General features: G+C 39.8%; 1 protein-coding gene across 7 annotated transcripts in view; it reads left to right on the forward strand.

The window, feature by feature from the left end:
- The first annotated feature begins 712 nt into the window (after nucleotides 1-712).
- The window catches only part of SCAF8 (SR-related CTD associated factor 8), a 71,894-nt gene continuing 52,222 nt past the window's right edge, over nucleotides 713-20,384 (forward strand). For 3 of the 7 annotated variants that reach the window (XR_014562483.1, XM_083732182.1, XM_083732183.1), the window contains exons 1-8: nucleotides 824-1,158; nucleotides 10,955-11,038; nucleotides 11,661-11,705; nucleotides 13,308-13,469; nucleotides 15,130-15,286; nucleotides 16,354-16,484; nucleotides 17,807-17,983; nucleotides 19,169-19,248. Coding sequence is in view for 5 of the 7 variants with exons in the window: in XM_083732182.1 (XP_083588308.1) it covers nucleotides 1,129-1,158; nucleotides 10,955-11,038; nucleotides 11,661-11,705; nucleotides 13,308-13,469; nucleotides 15,130-15,286; nucleotides 16,354-16,484; nucleotides 17,807-17,983; nucleotides 19,169-19,248 (866 nt within the window). In the remaining 2 variants the exon portion in view is untranslated. Of the gene's footprint in view, nucleotides 1,159-7,866; nucleotides 8,066-9,715; nucleotides 11,039-11,660; nucleotides 11,706-13,307; nucleotides 13,470-15,129; nucleotides 15,287-16,353; nucleotides 16,485-17,806; nucleotides 17,984-19,165; nucleotides 19,249-20,384 lie in introns of those variants that run through there. The other 4 variants (XR_014562482.1, XM_083732180.1, XM_083732181.1 and 1 more) reach the window with 3 other exon arrangements.

Consider the following 20,384-nt stretch of genomic DNA (forward strand, 5'->3'; position numbering starts at 1 on the left):
AATGAGCTTGACAAAAAGGATGGCTGCCTTTTGGTTGTTTTAAAAAATGCATTTTTGTTGCTTCCTGTATACTCTGTGTAGAAGAGTGTCTAAAGATTTCTGTTGTAACTATTCAAGATAGTTGAATCTTGGGTAACTTACGGTGCCAGTTACCCAAGAGTAAGTCCCGTTAAACGCAGTAGGACTTAATTCTTGAGAATACATGTGTGGCACTGCAAAAATGGTCACTTTAATAAACCTTGTCAAGAGCAGATTTAGAACAGCTATATTGTAACGGCATATCCGATAGGGATATTGCTGAAAGAGCAATCCTATGTGTGTTTATGCAAAAACCACTGTCTCCCGTGACCCTTACTCCCGAGTAAGCGCATTCAGGATTGCAGCCTCAGTCTGCAACGCTCTCCTCCCCCCCATGGGTACGGAATCCATCTTGAATTCAGCTCGATGGGACTTGAGAGGGTGGGAGGGTTAGCAAAACGGCGCAGGATCCAGCAACTAGGCGGGCGGTGACAGCTCTCTTGTCCCCTCGCATCTCTTGCTACCAACACAGGGACATTCTGCGCGCGCCTCTGCGCCCAGAGCTGACCAAAAGCTGCGTTCCTTCTGCCGCCGCCGCCCACCAAGCTGCACTACCTCCTACTTCCCTGCGAGGGGAGCTCGTCCTCAACCCTAGCTGTCTGTAGTCCGCCAAGGGGGGGGGGAAGGTGGCGGAACTCGGGACGCCGCTCTGCGTCTCTCGCTTTCTCTGGTGTCCCGCCGTTCCTCTCGGCTGTCTGCCCGGCGTTTCGGTCGCCCGCTAGGGGCCGCTCTGGCCGGCATCTCGGCTGCTCTCGGAGAGAGAACTGCGCTAAGAGCCCTCCCGGCCGCCATATTGGTGCCCGCGCCGCAGCTATTGCGTGTTTGTCCCTGCAGCGCCAGCGGAGCCTGCCCTGGGGCGGCCCAGCGGAGCAAGGGAGGAGCCCCCTTCCCTTACCCGACTGCCCGCCCGCCACCCCGCCGCCGCCATGGCGACAAGGCCCGAAGGCCTCTGAAGGAAACCGGCCGCAGCCGCCGCCGCCACAGCAGGGAGCAGAGCCGCCGTCCCCCCTCCCGCTCAGCTCGTCGCCAGCCTCTTCCCTCCGCCACAACATGGAGGCCGTGAAAGCCTTCAACAGCGAGGTCTGTGCCCAGGGGCGGGCGGAGGGCGGCAGGGGCCCCGCTTCTGGTCGCCGGGGGCAGGCCCAGGGGCGGGGAGGCGCCGGGTGGCCTCTCCCCTCCCGAGAGGAACGAGGGAAGGCGAGGCCCTCGGTGCGAGGGAGGGGGGAGGCGGTGGGGGGGGAGCTCTCTTCCTTAGTCTGGGAGGCCCGGTTCCTATATAAACGATGAAACACCGGCGAGGGGAGGGAGGGAATTGGGGAGAGGTGAAAATAAGAAACCGGCTGCTTTCCCATTCTGGCCCGTCTTCTCCTGACCCCCCTGCTCCCTTTCCCCTCCCCACTTTCACCTTCTCTTTCTCTCTGCCCCGTTGAAATGCTGCCCTGCCCGTCCTTGTTTAAATACTGCCCGAGCACCTTCCGTGTGTCGCCGCCCCCTCCATCGTGACTGCCTACATTATGTCGGGGAGGGGGGAGGTTAATAAGCCGCCGCCGCCCTCCCCCTTTCCCTCCATGATGCTCGTCTATCTCTGCTGCAGTCAAAACTAAAACGCGCTGTACCAGCCTTTGCTTTTGTAGGTTATGTTTTGGGATATCGAGACAGCAACACTGCAGATGGTGGAAGAGGCCTGATAAAAGTCTGCGTCTCCGTTAGCCTGTTAAAGCAACAAGCATCACATGCACAACATTCCCCCTCTGCCCAGGAGCGTACCCAGTGGGTTTGCTGCTCCGCATGCAGAATATTATTACGCCAAATAGAAGGGTCAGGGGGTCAGATGGTTACAGTAGAAGTCGTTGGCCTGTCAAAAAAACAAAACAAAAAAAACCTTGCTAATGAAAATGAAGGTCTTTTTTGTATGCACATTGGAGTTTGGTTATGTCGCTTATTTTTGAAAAATATTTGGTCTGGAAAGAAAGGAAACACCAGTTGATGAGACACGTGTCCTTGAATAAAATCAGTTTTTCACAATAAAGCTGCATTATCTTAAAACTCTCCAGTTGTACAAACAGCATGCAGCTTTGTTTAGAAAAGTGATTTAATACTGTTAAAAAGTACATGCTTTTCAGGGGAAATGAGTAGAAAGAAGAAACCAAACACACTTTTATTTACCAACTAGGGGCTAACGTTCAGAACTGCTATACTGGCATAAGAAGAGCTGCTGTATCAGGCCAATGGCCCATCTAGCCCAACAACTTGTTCTCACAGTGGCCAACTGGATGCCTGTGGGAAGCACACAAGCAGGACCTGAGCACAAGAGCACTCTGACTCACTGGTATTCAGAGGCATACTGCCTCCCGACAGTGGAGGTGGAACATGGCCATTGTGGCTAGTAGCTGTTGGTAGTCCTATCTTCATGAATTTGTCTAATCCTCTCTTAAAGCCATCCAAGTTGGTAGCCATCACTGTCTCCTGTGGGAGTGAATTCTGCAGTTTTGACTATGCACGGTGTGAGGAGGTACTTTTTTCAGCAGAGCTACAGCTTTTAAAACCAGTATGTGTACAGTATTCAGTTTCCAAACAAACCTACATCTATGAATATGACGGAACTGCATTATAGTGCAAGGTGTACTTTTTTTCAGCAGAACTCCAGCTTTTAAAACCAGTATGTGTATTTAGTTTTCAAAACAAACCTACATCTGTGAATATGATAGTATTGCATGATACAATATTTTGAGAGAGGGCATTCGTGGTACCTTATATGGCAAGGCTGCAATCCTGTGTACCATAATTCAGGAGTAAACCCAATGGAACCCAGTGGAATTTACATCCGAGTCAACAAGCATAGGAATCGGCTAAAAAGCTGCAGCTGCAGTATAGTTTTTTGCATTGAAAACAGTGGGACTTCACAGAAAAGTATGATTTGAATTGGACTAAATAAAAATTACATAGGACAGAAATTAAATACCACAGAACTATATATCCTTTGAAGTCATCAGTATAAAACGTTTTATATGTTCTGGTGCTTATAATGTTAATAATAGTTAAAATAATTTAAAATAAGTTAGAATGATTTCAAGTGTTCATATTTCTTCACATGTACTATTAATGGCTATCAATGCAGTCCTATACAAATCTTCTCAGAAGCAAGCACCAATGAGTTCAATGATATTTACTCCCAAGTAATTATGTAAAGGATTGCAGTCTTATGTTTGTACTTTTATTCACTTTTTCTTGGAACTATTGCATTCAATGGACTTCTGAGCAGGCATGCATGTAGTTTTAGCTCATGAGTCCTCAAATATGATTGCCAGAAATTATATTACAGTGACCAGCAGGAAAAGCATAGAGTGTACTTTTTGCTACAGTAGTGGTATTTTTAAGAGTATTCATAAATTCAGGAAGGCAGTGTGAGTTTTTTTGCATTCGGCTCACAATCTGACAGTGACACTGGCATCAGGAAGTGATGGGTCAGTCTGGAAACCTGTGCAGAGGCCTCTGAGGTGATTCTCATTTTAAAGGCACCTGACAGATAAATGACTTCAGTTGTTTTTGGAGCCTCTGGAATTCCAGTTCTTGGAATTATTGTTAAAACAACGCAAAATACCTTCCACCTCTCAAAAAGACAGAAAAGAAAATGGAAAGGGAAAGACACTGGAGCAACCATTTGCAGTTTAATACTGCATTCCCTTTTATTTTGTGGATAAATTGTTACCTACTCTGTGTTTTTGATATCCCAGGTTCTTTTAGTGTGCAGTCAAAAGTTATTGTTAGAGTAGTCTGTTAATTGCATAATACATGAAAATAATATTTGAGATAGGTCTTAAGAGTTCAGAAATTTCACAGTGATTTGGAAACAACATTATTTGGAAGCAAATAATATAAACATTTTAAATTGTACATTTTTAGAAGCTGGAGAACCTTTTTCTTCATTGATGTAGATTCTCCAGCATTTTGTCTGATATTATAACCTGATATTAATTTCTAATTGAACTTTAGCATAGGAGCAGTACCTTTAAGCATTCTAGGAAACTGTCTGGACATCAGTGACCTGCCATTTGTGTATTTAGATAAGCTGCTGGATTTTTAGTCCATTATCACAACAGCTTGAGGGCATTTATTCAGCCTTTCAATTTGTATGTAACATGTTGCTTGTGTAACTTTGTGCTACATATATAAACTATGTAATTTCAAATGGTCGATGAAGTCCAGTGGAAAACTTCATGATTCACATTGTGAAATTGTCACATACAAACAACATCATTTAACAAATGTATGTGTGGCATGTGTGTATAAGTTTGGCATCTGTCAGCAAATACATGCAAGTGGCAGCCTTATAAGATTTGTAAGGAGATTTGGGGACAATTTTTCTATCACTCACATTACATGACTCTTAGTTAGTTCACATGTACCCCAAATACTTTTCTGTTCAATGCCATCTGCAGCTGCATTGCAGGTTATTATTTGTGGACTCTGCTTTGTCTCTGTGCATAAAAAAGAACAGTGAATTGAAAAAGCAAAGCAGAACTCAGTTGGATATATGCATACTTGAGAAAGCACTATTTTACTTAAGAGTTTGGAGATGAGGTTGTGACCTTCAGGGGAACAGGAGCAGCAATGCTGCTTAGTCTTCCAATAAGCATGCCTTTTCACAACTTGTTTCCTCGGTACTCCATTGGTAATATTTAACAGTGTAATCCAATACCTACCTACCCATAAGTAAGTCATACTGAATTCATTGAATTCTACTGCAGCCTAGGATTCTGCATATTCTGACCATTGGCAATAGTTCTCCCACCTTTGGGCACTCCAGACACTTTTGAGCCGTTAATGAACAATAAAACAGATGTAAGATAAGTGACCTTCATTTTTTTGTCCTTTTTAGTAACTGGTTATTCATTCTTTGCTATTTCTTGTGTGGAATTTTGTTATTATGCCTGAGCCATTTGTGGCAGGATTAGGTGGGGATGAGGTATTTATTATAAGACCTGTCTAATTATGTCAAGTGTGAGTTGGTCAGGTATGATTAGATTTTTGACTGTTACACAGGTCTTTATGCAGAATGGAATAATTAAAAGGCAGTAGTGGGCTAACTTACAGATGCCTGGCCCAACTGAGGCTGATCTACAACAGTTATGTAGCAAATCAGAATGTTAACAAGTTGAAGTTAAACTGTCACACAGTCATAGTAGTCTCAGAATATTTTGCTCCTTTTTGTTCTTCAGGACAGACATGTTACACACACAGCACACCAACTACAGTTTGATTGCTGGCTTGGAGCTTTCTCCCATTCTGCTGTGTGATACCACAGTAATTCATTTGGTACTGAAAGTTAGCAGAACAGTGCATAGTTAATGTCACCTTCTGCCAGTAAGCCCTGTTCATGCTGAATGGGAGTTGGAAGTCAGTAGGGATGTAGTTACCTTGGAAGCTGTTGTCTTCCAGTGATAATTGATTTTAAAAAGAAAATAAAAAATCATGACTTGGACAGGCACAGTCTCTGTTGTCCTTTTGGTTCCTACTGAGACCTTCTTCTTTCAACCGGCCTTTTGTGCTGTGAGCTTTTCGCAGCCTGCATCTTTATTGGAATTGTTTTTAAAGTGATAATGATGATGATGATAATTTTATTATTTATACCCCACCCATCTGGCTGGGTTTACTACCCTGGGTTCCTTTGGGAGGAAGGATGGGATATAAATTTAATAAATCAATAAGATGAATTACTCTCTAGATGATTATAAGTTTAGAATGCTTCAAGGTGTAAACAAATAAGTTTGCTGTAATTGCTGCTTCTGTTCCAGGAGGTAAAAAAATATATTCCCACTAGCCACTATTGGTACGGCTGCACAGCCCTTTCTTCTTTAACACGATTGTAGCTACTGTCCCATGTGAAGAGAAGGCAAATTTACAGATGATTTGTCAACGTTGCTTCATTTTTTGTTTTTGCCTTTTCCCTTGAAATCTTAGATTAGGTGCAGAATTTAAGAGAGGAAATCCTTCTCAATTTTCCCCTTCTCTCAGAAGCTCATAATACTACATATTATGAGACATGTCACAAAGCACAATTCTAAGCTATGTGCTTAGAAATGCTGTGAAAAGCGTGTTTTACAATTGTGACAAGTTGTGATTTGAATTAGTACAAGAGCTCCAAAAAATTCTTACAGCACTTTCAAAACTTAGCGTGACACCTAGTAATAAATGCAGTAATGCAGTAGTTTGAGAGAATAACTGCAAGGAAATGCAGTAGTTTGGGAGAATTATTGTCCCAAACTATTACATTGTCTATGTTATCAGGAATAAATGAGTGAGTGGGTTATGTCAATATCAGATAAAAAGTTTAGTACAAAAGTACCCATAGACACAGATTTTCCAAAAGTTACAGTTATAGGCTTCTAGGAGATTCAAGGATCTGGAATGTTTTTTCCCTCAAGCATTCCACTCATCCAGTTCTGCATCAATTATCCTGCTATATTTTTCTGCTACAAATACAGCTGATAGTATCTGGCTAGTAGGGAAATAACTTTCCGGTTTTGGAGCTCTGTTTTGAAAAGATAGCAATAATTATAATAATTACAAAAACTTCCATAAAAATATTGTCATAAGTAGATTTATGACTTGAGACAAATGCTGTATAACTCAGAACACTATGGTTATTGTTAGACAGGGGAATGCCCACTTACGCAGTAGGTCCATTCCTGGCTGCTGTGCGCCAGGTCCCTTCTGTTCCGTCCCACCCCCTTTTGGCACAGAAAACTATGTTTGTCAGCACTCACACGTGACTTGAATGCACGCAAGTGGGGAGTTGCCTGTAGTGGAGTTTTAAAATTGAAGGTATCATAGACAATGCCTATCTGGAACTCTAGGACTAAACCCATAGTTGTGAAGAACAATCTGAATAGCATGATAATTGCTCTATGTATAGATGGGAGAACAACCATTTTTTGTCATAACAAACTAACTACTACTACTGCTGCTGCTACTACTAATAAAAGTGTTTCCAGATGCACGTTTGGTGGGGCTGCGAGAAAGTTAAAAAATACTGGGGCTGTATCCATGAGGAATTAAAAAAGATGCTCAAAATTTCTATAGTTAGAAAGCCAGAGGCATATCTATTAGGTCTAATTGGGAGGGAGATCCCACAAGAGAAGAAAATAATATTTTTATATGCAACAGCAGCAGCCAGGCTCTTACTTGCAAAGAATTGAAAAGGAAATTCTATTCCCACAAAGAAAGACTAGATTTTTAATTTATCTGAATTTATAGAAATGGCAAAATTAACAGCAGCCATAAGGTATCAGACAAACCAGAAACTAAGGGTAGAATGGCAATGTTTTGAAGAGTATATGAGTAAACACTGTTCAAAGGAAATCATGTTGGTATGTTTAGACTAAAGTTTGTAAAGTAGACCTAGGAAAAACTAATATATTCAGAACATTAAAGATGAGACGTATAAGATGCAATGTAACTAAGAATTTAAAGTTTAAGGGATGATGAGTTTGGAGGAGGGAACTCATACGAGGTATTAATATTATTCTTTTCTTTTTCTCTGTTTTTTTATTTCAGGGATATTACATGTATTTTTGTTGGTGTGAACAATTACTGTTTGTCTGTGTATGAAACAAACAAACAAACAAACAAACAAACAAACAAACAAACAAAGTGTTTCCAGATTTATCACAAATCTGTTCTTTTTAAATAATTTTTATTAGTTTTCAATTAGTTTTATTAGTTTTCAATCCAACAATAGCCTCATTATATCAATGCCAAATTACAATACAATTCCCTATATCAATCATTCAGATACCAAATTACATAATTTAGGTGGCTCCCCATGTTCTAGAATTGGTGGTTTGATGATTTACTTTATTTCTACATTCCAAAATCTTATTGCTTTCAATTATATTCCAGTCATAATAGTAATCCCTTATACAACAGCTGCAATATTTATAACTTCTATTCATATTGACACATTCAATGATTTATAAGTCTACAAGTGAAGATTTCCTACTGTATCCTTGTTCCTCCTGTGTGTAACATTTGTTCTGCCCATGTTGTTTCTTCCTGTCCTTGTAAAATATTACAGTAAGGGGGGAAAGTATTTGATCCCCTGCTAAATTTGCCCTCTGACGAAGAAATGACCAGTCCATAATTTTAATGGTTTGTTTATTGTAGCTGTGAGATTCAGAATAATAACAGGAAAATCCCCAGAAACCCAGAAGACAAAAGTCAGAGATTGATGTGCATTATAATGCGTGAAATAAGTATTTGATCCCCTATCAACCAGCCAGATGTCAGGCTACCTGGTATCTTCACTGTATGTAATGAGCTGAGATTAGAAGCACCTGCTGTAAGGGAGAGGTCTTACCTGTAATCCCAGCTCATTACAGTACCTGTACAAAAGACACCTGTCAACAGAAGCAATCAATCCAGCAGATTCCAAAATAGCCACCATGACCAAGACCAAAGAGCTGTCCAAGGATGTCAGGGACAAGATTGTAGACCTGCACAAGGCCGGACTGGGCTACAAGACTATTGCCAAACAGCTTGGTGAGAAGGTGACAACAGTTGGTGCAATAATTCGCAAATGGAAGAAACACAAAATAACTGTCAACCTCCCTCGGTCTGGGGCTCCATGCAAGACCTCATCTCGTGGAGTTGCAATGATCAGGAGAACGGTGATGAAGCAGCCCAGAACTACACGAGGGCAACTTGTCATTGATCTCAGGGCAGCTGGGACCATAGTCGCCATGAAAACGGTAACACACTACACCATGAAGGACTGAGATCTTGCAGAGCCCGCAAGGTCTCCTTGCTCAAGACAGCACATGTACAGGCGCGTCTGCAGTTTGCCAATGCACATCTGAATGACCCAGAGGAAAACTGGGTGAAAGTGTGCTCAGATGGGACCAAAATCAAGCTCTTTGGCATCAACTCAACTCGTCGTGTTTGGAGGAGGAGGAATGCTGCCTACGACCCCAAGAACACCATCCCCACTGTCAAACATGGAGGGGGCATATTATGCTTTGGGGGTGTTTTTCAGCTAAGGGGACAGGACACCTTCACCACATCGAGGGGACAATGGACAGGACCATGTATCGTCTAATCCTGGGTGAGCACCTCCTTCCCTCAGCCAGGGCATTGAAAATGGGTCAAGGATGGGTATCCCAGCATGACAATGACCCAAAACACACGGCCAAGGCAACAAAGAGGTGGCTCAAGAAGAAGCACAAGAAGGTCCTGGAGTGGCTTAGCCAGTCTCCAGACCTTTATCCCATCGAAAATCTGTGGAGGGAGCTGAAGGTTCGAGTAGCTACACATCAGTCTCAAAATCTTACTGACTTGGAGAGGATCTGCAAAGAGGAGTGGGACAAAATACCTCCTGAGATGTGTGCAAACCTGGCGGCCACCTACAAGAAACGTCTGACCTCTATAATTGCCAACAAGGGTTTTGCCACCAAGTACTAAGTCATCTTTTGCAAAGGGATCAAATACTTATTTCACTCATTATAATGCATATCAATCTCTGACTTTTGTCTTCTGGGTTTCTGGGGGTTTTCCTGTCTCTCACAGCTGCAATAAACATACCATTAAAATTATGGACTGGTCATTTCTTCGTCAGAGGGCAAACGGGCAAATTTAGCAGGGGATCAAATACTTCCCCCCCTCACTGGATGTCTATCTTTACCGGTTGTTGCTGCTATCTGTCATGCCTTGCGCGGAGCTGATGTCCAGATGTTATTCCAAAAGTTTCTCCCTCACTCAGTCCTGTGCTTCTTTGTTATTGCAACTTTTAACAATAGTTGCAAAAGTCTCCTGGCCCAGGAAAATCCGTTCTACCTAGGAATCTTAGTGCTTCCATGAGATTTAGGAATATTGCATCCAAAGGTGCCTGCAGAATGTGCTTCCACTTGGGAAATGAGACTCCCACTTCCATTCCACCCTGTGCCCCCCAAATCTGCAGAGGGTTGGGGGACCCTTCAGAGCACATCCAGAGGGGTGCAGGGGGCTGTAGGTGGAAGGAGAGGAAGTCTTATTGTGTGAGTGGATGTCTGCTCATCAATGTAAAATGTAATGTGTCCATTTTGCTTTTTTAAACACCTTAAATTGGTCATTGGATCAGCAAAAGTTATGAAATAATGTATTTCTATTATTGTGATCCACACTGAAACCATTTGTTGATGAAGGATAGGATATAAATTTTATCAGTATAATTAAATGGAACAGCTTTTTGCATATTGGCCCAAATATTGACTATATATAAAAATATATATATGATATTAAAAGTTAATTCAGGGTTTCTCCATAATCTAGAAAGAGAGATTTATTTATCTAGGGGCATTCTTAGTTGTCAGTGGCTCCCATAAAATTCTATGGGGCAATTAAATGGACTGCAGTCTCAGACACATAGAGGTGGGCAAATTGTGGAATTCACTTATGTCTGCTTAAAGTTCTTCCACAAAAGTGATAAGCTCCAGTGATTTATGAAAGAAAGGAGACAGGATACACTTGGCAGCATTGATTGGTGGGGGGTGGGATCTGTACCTTCTGCAGACACCAGGGTCATTGAAGGAGAAGACAGGTTTAATTTCTCCTCTAATGCTTTTTTCTGATTGTGCCTTTTTATTTGCTCCAAAACAGTGAATGATTCTATTCACCCTTATGGCAAAAGTAGAACTCTCAGTAAGCTTCATAACTTTGCAGGGTGTTGAACCTAAGTTTCCCATGTCCAAAGCCAATACTTGTTTACTTTCCTATGCTGAGTTTCTCCTTAGGTTAGCTTCCTTTCCCAGGTTCCTTTGGAGAACCATCTGTTGGTATTGTGCTGTTAACATGGAAATCGTTTGCAGGCACCATTTACAGCAATCTTTTTTCTTTCTTTCAGCTGTACTCGCTGAATGACTACAAACCTCCTATTTCAAAGGCTAAAATGACACAGATTACTAAGGCAGCAATCAAGGCTATAAAGGTAAGAAACTGGTTTTACTGCTTACGTATGTCTCTTAACTGGTAGTGGTCTTTGTTAGTGCACTGCAATGTTTATAATTTCCTGATCTTTTTTTTAAAAAAATAATAATTTTAATTTAAAAGATCAGTGTCAAATAATGATTACTTGAGCTGTAAAAGTTCTGGTGATTTTGAAGCCATGGGAGAAAATAGGGGTTTTGCCTTACTAGCAACCAGCAATCAGTTTATTCAGGGTAGCTTAAAATGTTGAGCAAAAGGTATTGGTAGGTATCCTTTATTTATGGGGAAAACAAGTAGATACTTAATGTTCAACCCAGTTGAGTGCAAGTGCAATATCAGCAGGTGGAGAATTCCACAGGCCTCCTTAGAGCCATGATTTTCATCCTACTCGTGTTCTTCACCTTACTCCCCCAATAAGTATGTGGGTGTGCATTTAAGTAGTCTTAGGGGACATTGCAAGGAATAGGACCACAAGTAATTTGCATGCTGCCCGTAGAAAGGTCTGAATGGAGGATTAGAAACATTCCCTGCCATGCCCCTACCCATCTTGAGCTGATTGCATGTTCTCAATGGGGAAAGGATTGGGATATATACCAATGAAAAAATATCTTCTTTTCTTTTAGTTCTACAAGCATGTTGTACAAAGTGTTGAAAAATTCATACAAAAGGTAAGTTACCAAATAAAATCATATTAGTAATATTTTAGTATCTTGATCAAATCAATTGATAGATTGTTAAAGACAAATAAAAATACATATATGCATAAGAGGCACTGATGTCAATAATTACTTCAGAGTATGTAAAAATCTTTATTTGCATGGTAACTACTATTATGCTTCCTTTCCTTTTTCATGTTATGGTAGGTGTTTGTTGCATGTTGAGAGCTAAATATGAATTACTTTAACTTTCATATGTACCGTTCATTTCACATCATTTTGATAGTAAAACATCCAAGAAAAATAGTGTAAAACTTTCTCAGTAGCTGAAGCTGTTTCATGGAAGCATTGTTTTCTGTGTTGTGAGCAATGTTGTGCCATGCACCCAAAGTATAGTCATTTATACAACAAGTAGGGAATAAAAAAGGACCCCACTGCTTTTTATTCTTAGGCTGCTATTGGAAGAATAAGTTGCTGTAGCTTAAGATACTTTAATTTTAAAGATTAGGAGGTGCTTCTGACGTCCAGGTCTCCTGGCTTGGCAGAGTTAGGATGGGATAGAGATGCTTTTCTACTAGCGGGCGGCGGCTGGTATATGTCTGACCTGGAAGCCACAGTTACATGCACAGAAACCTCCATGGGTATAGATCTACTTACCGCATTGATATCAGAGATAGATTTCAAAGTGGGATGTTCTGGTTTTGACCTATAAAGCTTTAAATGGCTTAGGACTGCAATGCCTCAAGGACCACTTCTCCCCATATAAACTGACCTGGACCCAGCAATCATTATCTTGGGCCCTTTTTCAGTGCATCCTCCATGAGAGGTCTGGAGAGTGGCAACACAAAAACTGGCTTTTTCTGCCATGGCTCTCCACTTGTGGGATGTTTTCCCCTGAAAGGCTTGCCTGATGCCTCCATTACATATCTTGAGATGCCAGGCAAAAACATTCCTCTTCTCCCAGGCCTTTGGCTAATTAAACAATCTATGGACTTTTAAACTGTTGGGGTGGGGGTAGTTACTGGTTTAATTTGCTACTGGGTTGTGCATTTTTGTGGTTTTATATTGCAAACTACCCTGTGATCATCGGATGAAGAGCAGTATAGAAATGAATGAATGAATGAATGAATGAATGAGGTAACTCAAAGTCCCTTCATTCTGCAGATAGTTTGAAAGCTTGAACCCTTCATAGGAGAAGGGCCAGAGCTCAGTAATAGAGCATCTGTTTTGCATGCAGAAGGTGCAAGGTTCAATCCCTAGCATCTCCAGGTAGGACTGGGAGAGGACCCTGCCTGAAACCTTGAAGAGCTTCTACCAGTGAGTGTAAACAATACTGAGCTACATGAACCAATAGTCTCACTCATTATAAGGCAACCTCCTATGTTCCTATGTAAACCAATGGGAATAGAACTTTTTTTTAAAAAAAGAGAGAGCTAAAGATAAAGAAGAATCCCCACCACATCCTGCCTGTCATTATTTTTGCAGTTACCCAGGTACATTCAACTGTTGAAACAGTATTGAAATTAGGTCAGTTGTTTTAATTTGCTATTATTGTTTCTACTACTTGCATATTCACATATAAAATGGCTGTTTTCTTTCTATATTCCTTCATAGTGTAAACCAGAATACAAGGTGCCTGGCTTATATGTCATTGACTCTATTGTTCGACAGTCTCGACATCAGTTTGGACAAGAAAAGGATGTGTTCGCTCCTAGGTTTAGCAATAACATAATTAGCACTTTCCAGAATTTATACCGTTGCCCTGGGGATGACAAGGTATGGTGATCATCTCTATTCCCCCTCCCCCCAGACAGTCCAGTAATTAAAGTTCAGCATATCTAAATTTCATTTTAGTACTGTGGGTGATAATGTATTTCTTGACAATGTCTCTGGGAAAATAGGCAAACATTTCCAGTAAGAATTTGGGAGAAAGGTGTAGCAATCATCGATAAGATTTTTAAAATAGTGACTGGAAATTTTGTACTACTATTTGTGGAAAGTGGGAAAGAAGTATAGTGATTTTTATGTATTTTAAGTACAGGATTATCACTGTACTCTACACCCTTACATTGTTATTATATCATAGATATTATTCTTATATAATGCTTTTGTTTATTCAAAGTGCTTCAGTTGCATAATAATAATGATGATGATGATGATGGCATGTTGCTCATAACTTATTTTTCAAATAAGTCATTCCTTGGAGGTTTTAAATTGGAGTTTGGTTGGTCATCTATAATAGATACTTTAGCTGAGAATCCTGCATTGCAGTGGGTTGGACTAGATGACTCTTAGGACCCTTCCAACTCTAAGATTCTATGAAAGAGGAACTGTTAATTAAGGAATAACAGCATAGTGGCTGTTGCCTTCATCTGCCAGAAAAAAAGCCTTCTCAGTATATCTTCTCAACAACCCTAAAAATATTAGCAAGCAAAAAGAATCCAATGGTGTTATCCACATAGGGTTGTATCCAGTGGAGTCCCTCCACTGACAGAGGGCTTTGATCAAGCATAGGCTTATGTCAGTGGAATAATGCATTCATCTCTTTATCATGCAGCTTAATGGCACAACTATTTATATTAAAAACAGAATTTAGGATTTTTTGTTTCATTTCCCCAATTTCATTCAAGTCAGCCTAGCTATAAACATAATGTGAAGCACATCAGTCTCATGTTTCATCTTTGATATACGATAGGGGTTGTATCTAATGGTGTCCCTCTGCTTGCGCTTTGATCCAGTTGAGGCTGGATCAAAATGGGGAAGAGGTGATTTTTGCTGCACAAAAACCCCCCTTCCATCTCCCATTTGCTTTAGAGTTTGTGGACCCTTTGGAACAGCATGGGAGGGAACATGCAGGAGGGAGCTTCAGGTTAAGGAGCAACTGATTGTTTAAAAAATCCTCCTTTATATCCGATAACATTGTGGGTTTCTTTTGAACAATTTTCTGAAGTAGTTTGGAAGATCAGAAGCATGGCATAGACTTATTTGCTGCCACCGCCGCCTCTTGCATACTGGTTCCTTCATTTATTTCCAAGTTGCTGTAACTGTAATTTGCCTTGACATGCAAAGTAGATGAGTCGCAACTTCCATGCTAAGGGTAACCAGCACGGTGCACCCAGATGTTGTTGGTCTGCAGATGCCATCAGCTCCAGATAGCATTGCTAATGGACAGGCATGATGGGAGTTATAGACCATAACACCATGATTTGAAGCAGGTTTGGCATGCATGTGATAAAGCAACCTAGAAATGGTAGAGGGAATTGACATTCAAGAGGGAAACTGGGAGCACACAAGCCCTCAACACATTTCTTCCAAACCATATTCTGGAGAATCATCCAAATTCAGCCATCTATTCCACACTTAGTTTGGAACAGTAGGGAGTGTGTATGATGTAAATTCTAATATAAAATGTTGTGTTACCCTTGCTTCCTTTTAGAGTAAAATTGTGAGAGTGCTAAATTTGTGGCAGAAGAATAATGTGTTCAAAAGTGAAATTATCCAGCCTCTATTGGATATGGCAGCGGGAATTCCTCCTCCAGTCGTGACCCCTGTCTTGCCTGGGACAACTGCTACTATGAGTAACAATACACCAGGTAACAAAAATGTTATGAATGTTCTCCATTGTGAAAAACTGTTTCTCCATTAATACTTCATCACGGTTTTAATTTGGCAAAGGCTGATATATGACACTTGCCTGTTTTATGTCTGTAGGAATGATGAACTTCATATACAGGGATTATTTTGTCCAGTGTTTTGATATTTTAATCCTAGTACTGTATCTTGTTCTTTCAGGTACTACTATAATAAATTGTAGTTAGTTGATAAGGAAAAGAAGTTTATTTAGTAAAGAGCTCTTCTTAAAAGGATTTGAATCAAATTATATCTCAGTTAATGTAAGGGTGGAGAACCTCCGGTCCAGGGGCCAAATGTTCTGACCCTTGGGATTCTCGCCATTCCATACCTCCTCAGGCCATATTTTTTTGTTCTTTGCTGCCTGAAATTTGATCTTGAAGTCTGGTAATTACTCTTGCTTGCCTGGTTGGTGTATAGAGAGGGATGTGTGTAAACATATCCAAGGCTTTCATATAGGGGTATGAAATGATGGTGCCAACTAAGTTCTCTTTGCTTCAAATTTGACTGGTCGATAATGATGAGATGCCCTTTCTGTCTGATGGTTTTCAACTGGTATACTTTTGTGTGCATTGTCGAAGGAATAGTGTTACTTTGTGCTGCTCGTAGTCCTTGCCTGTAGGATTATCATGGGTCAAGTACAAGTTGTCATCCTAGGTAGCTCCATTAATTTTTATTTTATTTTTAATTTAACAGTTTGTTAAATTAAATTAAACTTAGTCACAGTCTTCTCAGGAAACCCAGTAAAATAAAACTGGAAATGTGTTAAAACTTGAAAATCAGAATAAGTTAATTGTTGGGGAGGCCTGGCTTTCACATGGTTTGCTGAAGCTCTGTTCGGAGAGAGAGAAAATTTTGGTTGATTTGTATTTTCGCAATATGCAGCTTTTCTCTTACATATATATGTTCACAGCCTAGGCTAAAAAAACAACAACAACCTGGCTCTTGTATGTCTTCTCCCTTCCCTTCCCCATTCATTCTCTTTACATACTTTTTATTACATGCTTCCTGCCTTTCCCCTTGATTTCAGGAACGCCTGTGACACCTGCTACACCAGCCAATGTGGTCCAAAGTTTACCTGATCCTTGGGTGTCTCAGATAACTAATACAGATACTCTTACTGCTGTAGCACAGATCTTGCAGAGTCCACAAGGCCAACAGGTAAAGTGTGTTCAGCTTTAAAACAAAATCACAGAATTGGGTAATTAACCTCCTTACTTGTCCTTGAAAGGTCCAAGAGTATTCCTCCCCTACTTTAATTTATTCTTGATTTGTCAAATGCTGGTATTGGATGTGATACTGAATGCCAGCATGATAGGTACCCTTGTATGTCTGTATGTTTCCAAAAGAATAATGCATGAGGTATCCCGCCCTGATTTGACTTGTGTTTTATGATTTGTAAATATGGTTTGGACCTGGTCCAACTGGACCGGGATTTTAGGGAAATCTCTAGAAATCCCTTTGCATTGCAAAACAAGAACAGTTGTAACTTTTCCTTTTTTACATAGGAATATGAAATATGGAGACTTGGTAGGCTGTATAGAGGAGTTTAACTCTGTAAAATGTTATATGGCTATCTCCAGGGGTTTTCATGTTAGTCATCTTTAAAGTTTACATTTTTTTTAAAAAAAGCAAATAATTTTTCAATAAAAAACAGTGATTGCTCAAATATGTCAATTTTCATGCTCCTATGTTTGCCCTACATTGATAATAATGATAATGCTAAGTTAAGTAGACTATGTCCACAATGTTTGGCTGGCTGGCTGATAATAAATTGTAATTAATAATGATGGTGATAATTCTTCGCTATGAGAAGAGACTAAAATAAAAAAACACAGGTAACAAAATTTTGTTTTTGTTTTAATGATGGAACTGGCATTGATTGTAAAAGGATAGAAAATAAACACAAACTGAATGAATGCCACCCAATCCCACCAAACACTTTTTAAGAAACAGAACCTACAAAAGAGTTCTGCATTTAAAACTTTCACAGACACATACAGTAATTGAAGAGTGTTGGGTGGGGTAATAGCATACTAGGCATACCCTTCAGCTCCCCTGTTTCCCCTTTCACCGCCATTCTATGGTGTTGTAATTAATAATTGCAGCATTTCAGAGACACACTTTTTGACTTTTGAGAGTTTTGAGCTACACATCGACACAAATCTGTACAAATTGATTGAGGCAATCTTATCCTGCCTGTAGTGATTTGTAACTGCTTCAGCCTGATCTGGACAGGATACACATCGGCCTATGTTGAATGTTGCGTATAAAATATAAGCAAATACAATAAATAATAATGCATATATAAATGGGTTTGTTTTATTTTGGTGTTTTGCCATCCCTTGTCTATCAAAGCACATTTTAAGAATAGCTGGACATAAATGAAACTTAATTTTCGAAGTCAAATTATATGTTTATTTTATAAATGTGTACATAACACTAGCAAAAATGTCATTTCTCTCTTCTTCCCCTCATTCCAGCTTCAACAACTAATACAGACACTGCAAATGCAACAGCAGAAACCACAGCCGTCATTACTTCAAGCACTGGATGCAGGTCTCGTCGTTCAGTTACAAGCCCTCACTGCACAACTCACAGCCGCTGCCGCCGCTGCCAATACACTTAACCCACTAGAACAGAGTGTCTCTTTTAACAAGGTAGAAGTTGATCTACCAAGTTTGAGAAAGGTTGCTAGAATTTGAAGAATATATTTCCAAGGATTTTGTTCCCTTGTTACCACTAGTTTTATACATATGTATAGGTAACCCAATTTAAATGGGGCACTGGCTGCGTATGTTTGAGGTGTGCTGGTTTTTTCTAGCATATCAAACATCACATTTTGCTTTGTTTTTAAAATAGATTTTTAATATCTTCTAAATCTTAAGATGTTAATAGAAAATTTTTATTAAAATATGTCAGCATCTTAATTTTTTTTAGAAGTGATATGCTGAATCTTTCATCTTCTTTCAGCAATATTGGCCCTGATCTAGAAATATGTTGAACAAATCAAAGGGTCAAAATGTCACCTAGATTGAAAGAGAGATGAGCCTGAATCCAAGCCCCTTCCTGATACGGGGATGGTGGGGATATCTGGATGCAGTTCCCAATACCTGCAACCAGATGATCTATATTCACACCATGTCTGGTGCTTTAATATGCAGTTATTGACCCAGTGTTGGGAATTGCATGCACAGACCTGGATGCTGGATCACTGAACTAGTTTTTCATCAAACCTTCTACTATTTAAAGGTAACAGACAGTTGAGTTTCTTTCTTTGCAATCCCAGGAGCTTACTGATGAATGCAGTAGGCTATTTTATGCTGACTGGTCTAAACCTTGACCTAGCCATATGAAGCAGCTTACCTGTACATAATTCTGTACTGCCGGCACCAGCTTTAAATTGGTTGGTGGTTGCTTATGTGTCAGTACACCAGCATAAACCTGAGACATAGATCCCTGATTCAGTAAGGTAACCCAATTTAAATATACCACTAGTTTTATACATATGTATAGGTAACCCAATTTAAATGGGGCACTGGCTGCGTATGTTTGAGGTGTGCTGGTTTTTTCTAGCATATCAAACATCACATTTAACCCAGGCATAAGATGTAACCATACAAATAACTAAGTTGTACTCATTAGTCTCATGCTATTTATGGCTTATCTGTATTACCATTTTCATATGCCAAGTAAGTAAAATACATACAGACATATGAAAATGTACATTTCCAAAAGGCCAAAAATAAACAAGTAAAGCTAGTGTGACTTCCTTTTAACATGCCATCTTGAATAGTTTGTAGGTATAGTGCATTTCTAATGCATTGTTTGTTTTCTCCTAGAAGCTGATGGATAGGTTTAGCGATTTTGGTGAAGAAGCTGACATTAATGAAGAACCTAAAAAAGAAACTCCAACTTCCCAAATGTAAGACTTCACTTCGTTTAATATATCAAGTGGAAATAGTGTGAAAAGTAGACTTCCTGGTTGGTTGGTTGGTTGGTTTGCTTGCTTGCTTGCAAAGCGGAGGGGCTGCATGTGTAGACAGAATGCTCATTTCTGTATTCGCCTATTAAGCTAATAAGTGATAATCTAAATGCAGTATTTAATTAAGAGCACTTCTAAACCACTTTATATAAATGTACCTATTTTATATTGAAGTACCTTTGGGTGTACCTATTTAGATTCCTTTTTTTCAAACTTTGTTAGGTGGGCAAAGGCAAAACAATTAGTTGCATTACTTATTATAACATCTAGTGCTATGTTTGTCCCAGCAAATTAATAAGACTTTTCTTTACTTCAGATTTTCATTTGATTTAAATCTCAATGGAAACTTCTGAAATGAGTTTAATTTTCATTGAAGCCTTTTAGTTGCAGAGTTTGCTACTTTTGATATTGTTCCTATTACGCTGAATGTTGCTTGTTTCAAAGTTGCTGGTCTTTTACAAAAAACGATTTGCCAAAGCAGATGTTACAATCTTGTACTCTGTTCTTAAAACATATTTTCAAAGTCCCATGCTTCATTAATCTAAATGTACATAGAACATTGGCTTGGATACTAACTTCCATGGGTTGTGTTCTTCTCTGTTTTACTCTGTCATATTGTATCAGTGAGTACGTTGCAAACTTCCTTGAGCAGTTTCTTTTGAACGAGAAAGGAGTGGTACGAGTTTCTTTGATAAATACTTTCTTGCTTCCCCCTTCTTACTGGAGCCCTCTGTGCTGCCAAAAGCTGCTTCCTGGCGAGCCTTCTAAACTAGCATAAGATTTCTAAACTAGCATAAGATTTCTAAACTAGCATAAGATTTGGCCCTCGGAGTTGTAACAAGAGCAAGAATTCACGGAGGCCTGCAACAGCATCTTTGGGTCAAAGCTATTATTGTAACCTCAAGTCTATAGCAACAGATTGCAAATTAGTGCAAAATTCAGTTGTATTACTGAATAGGGCTGGGTGATACCTGATTTTCAAAATCATGATATATCACCAGCTAAATATCACAATATTGTGATATATCACCATATATATATATATATATATATATATATATATATATATATATCTA

Source organism: Podarcis gaigeae (assembly GCF_964106915.1).
Source record: "Podarcis gaigeae genome assembly, chromosome: 3".
Classification (NCBI taxonomy): Eukaryota; Metazoa; Chordata; class Lepidosauria; order Squamata; family Lacertidae; genus Podarcis; species Podarcis gaigeae.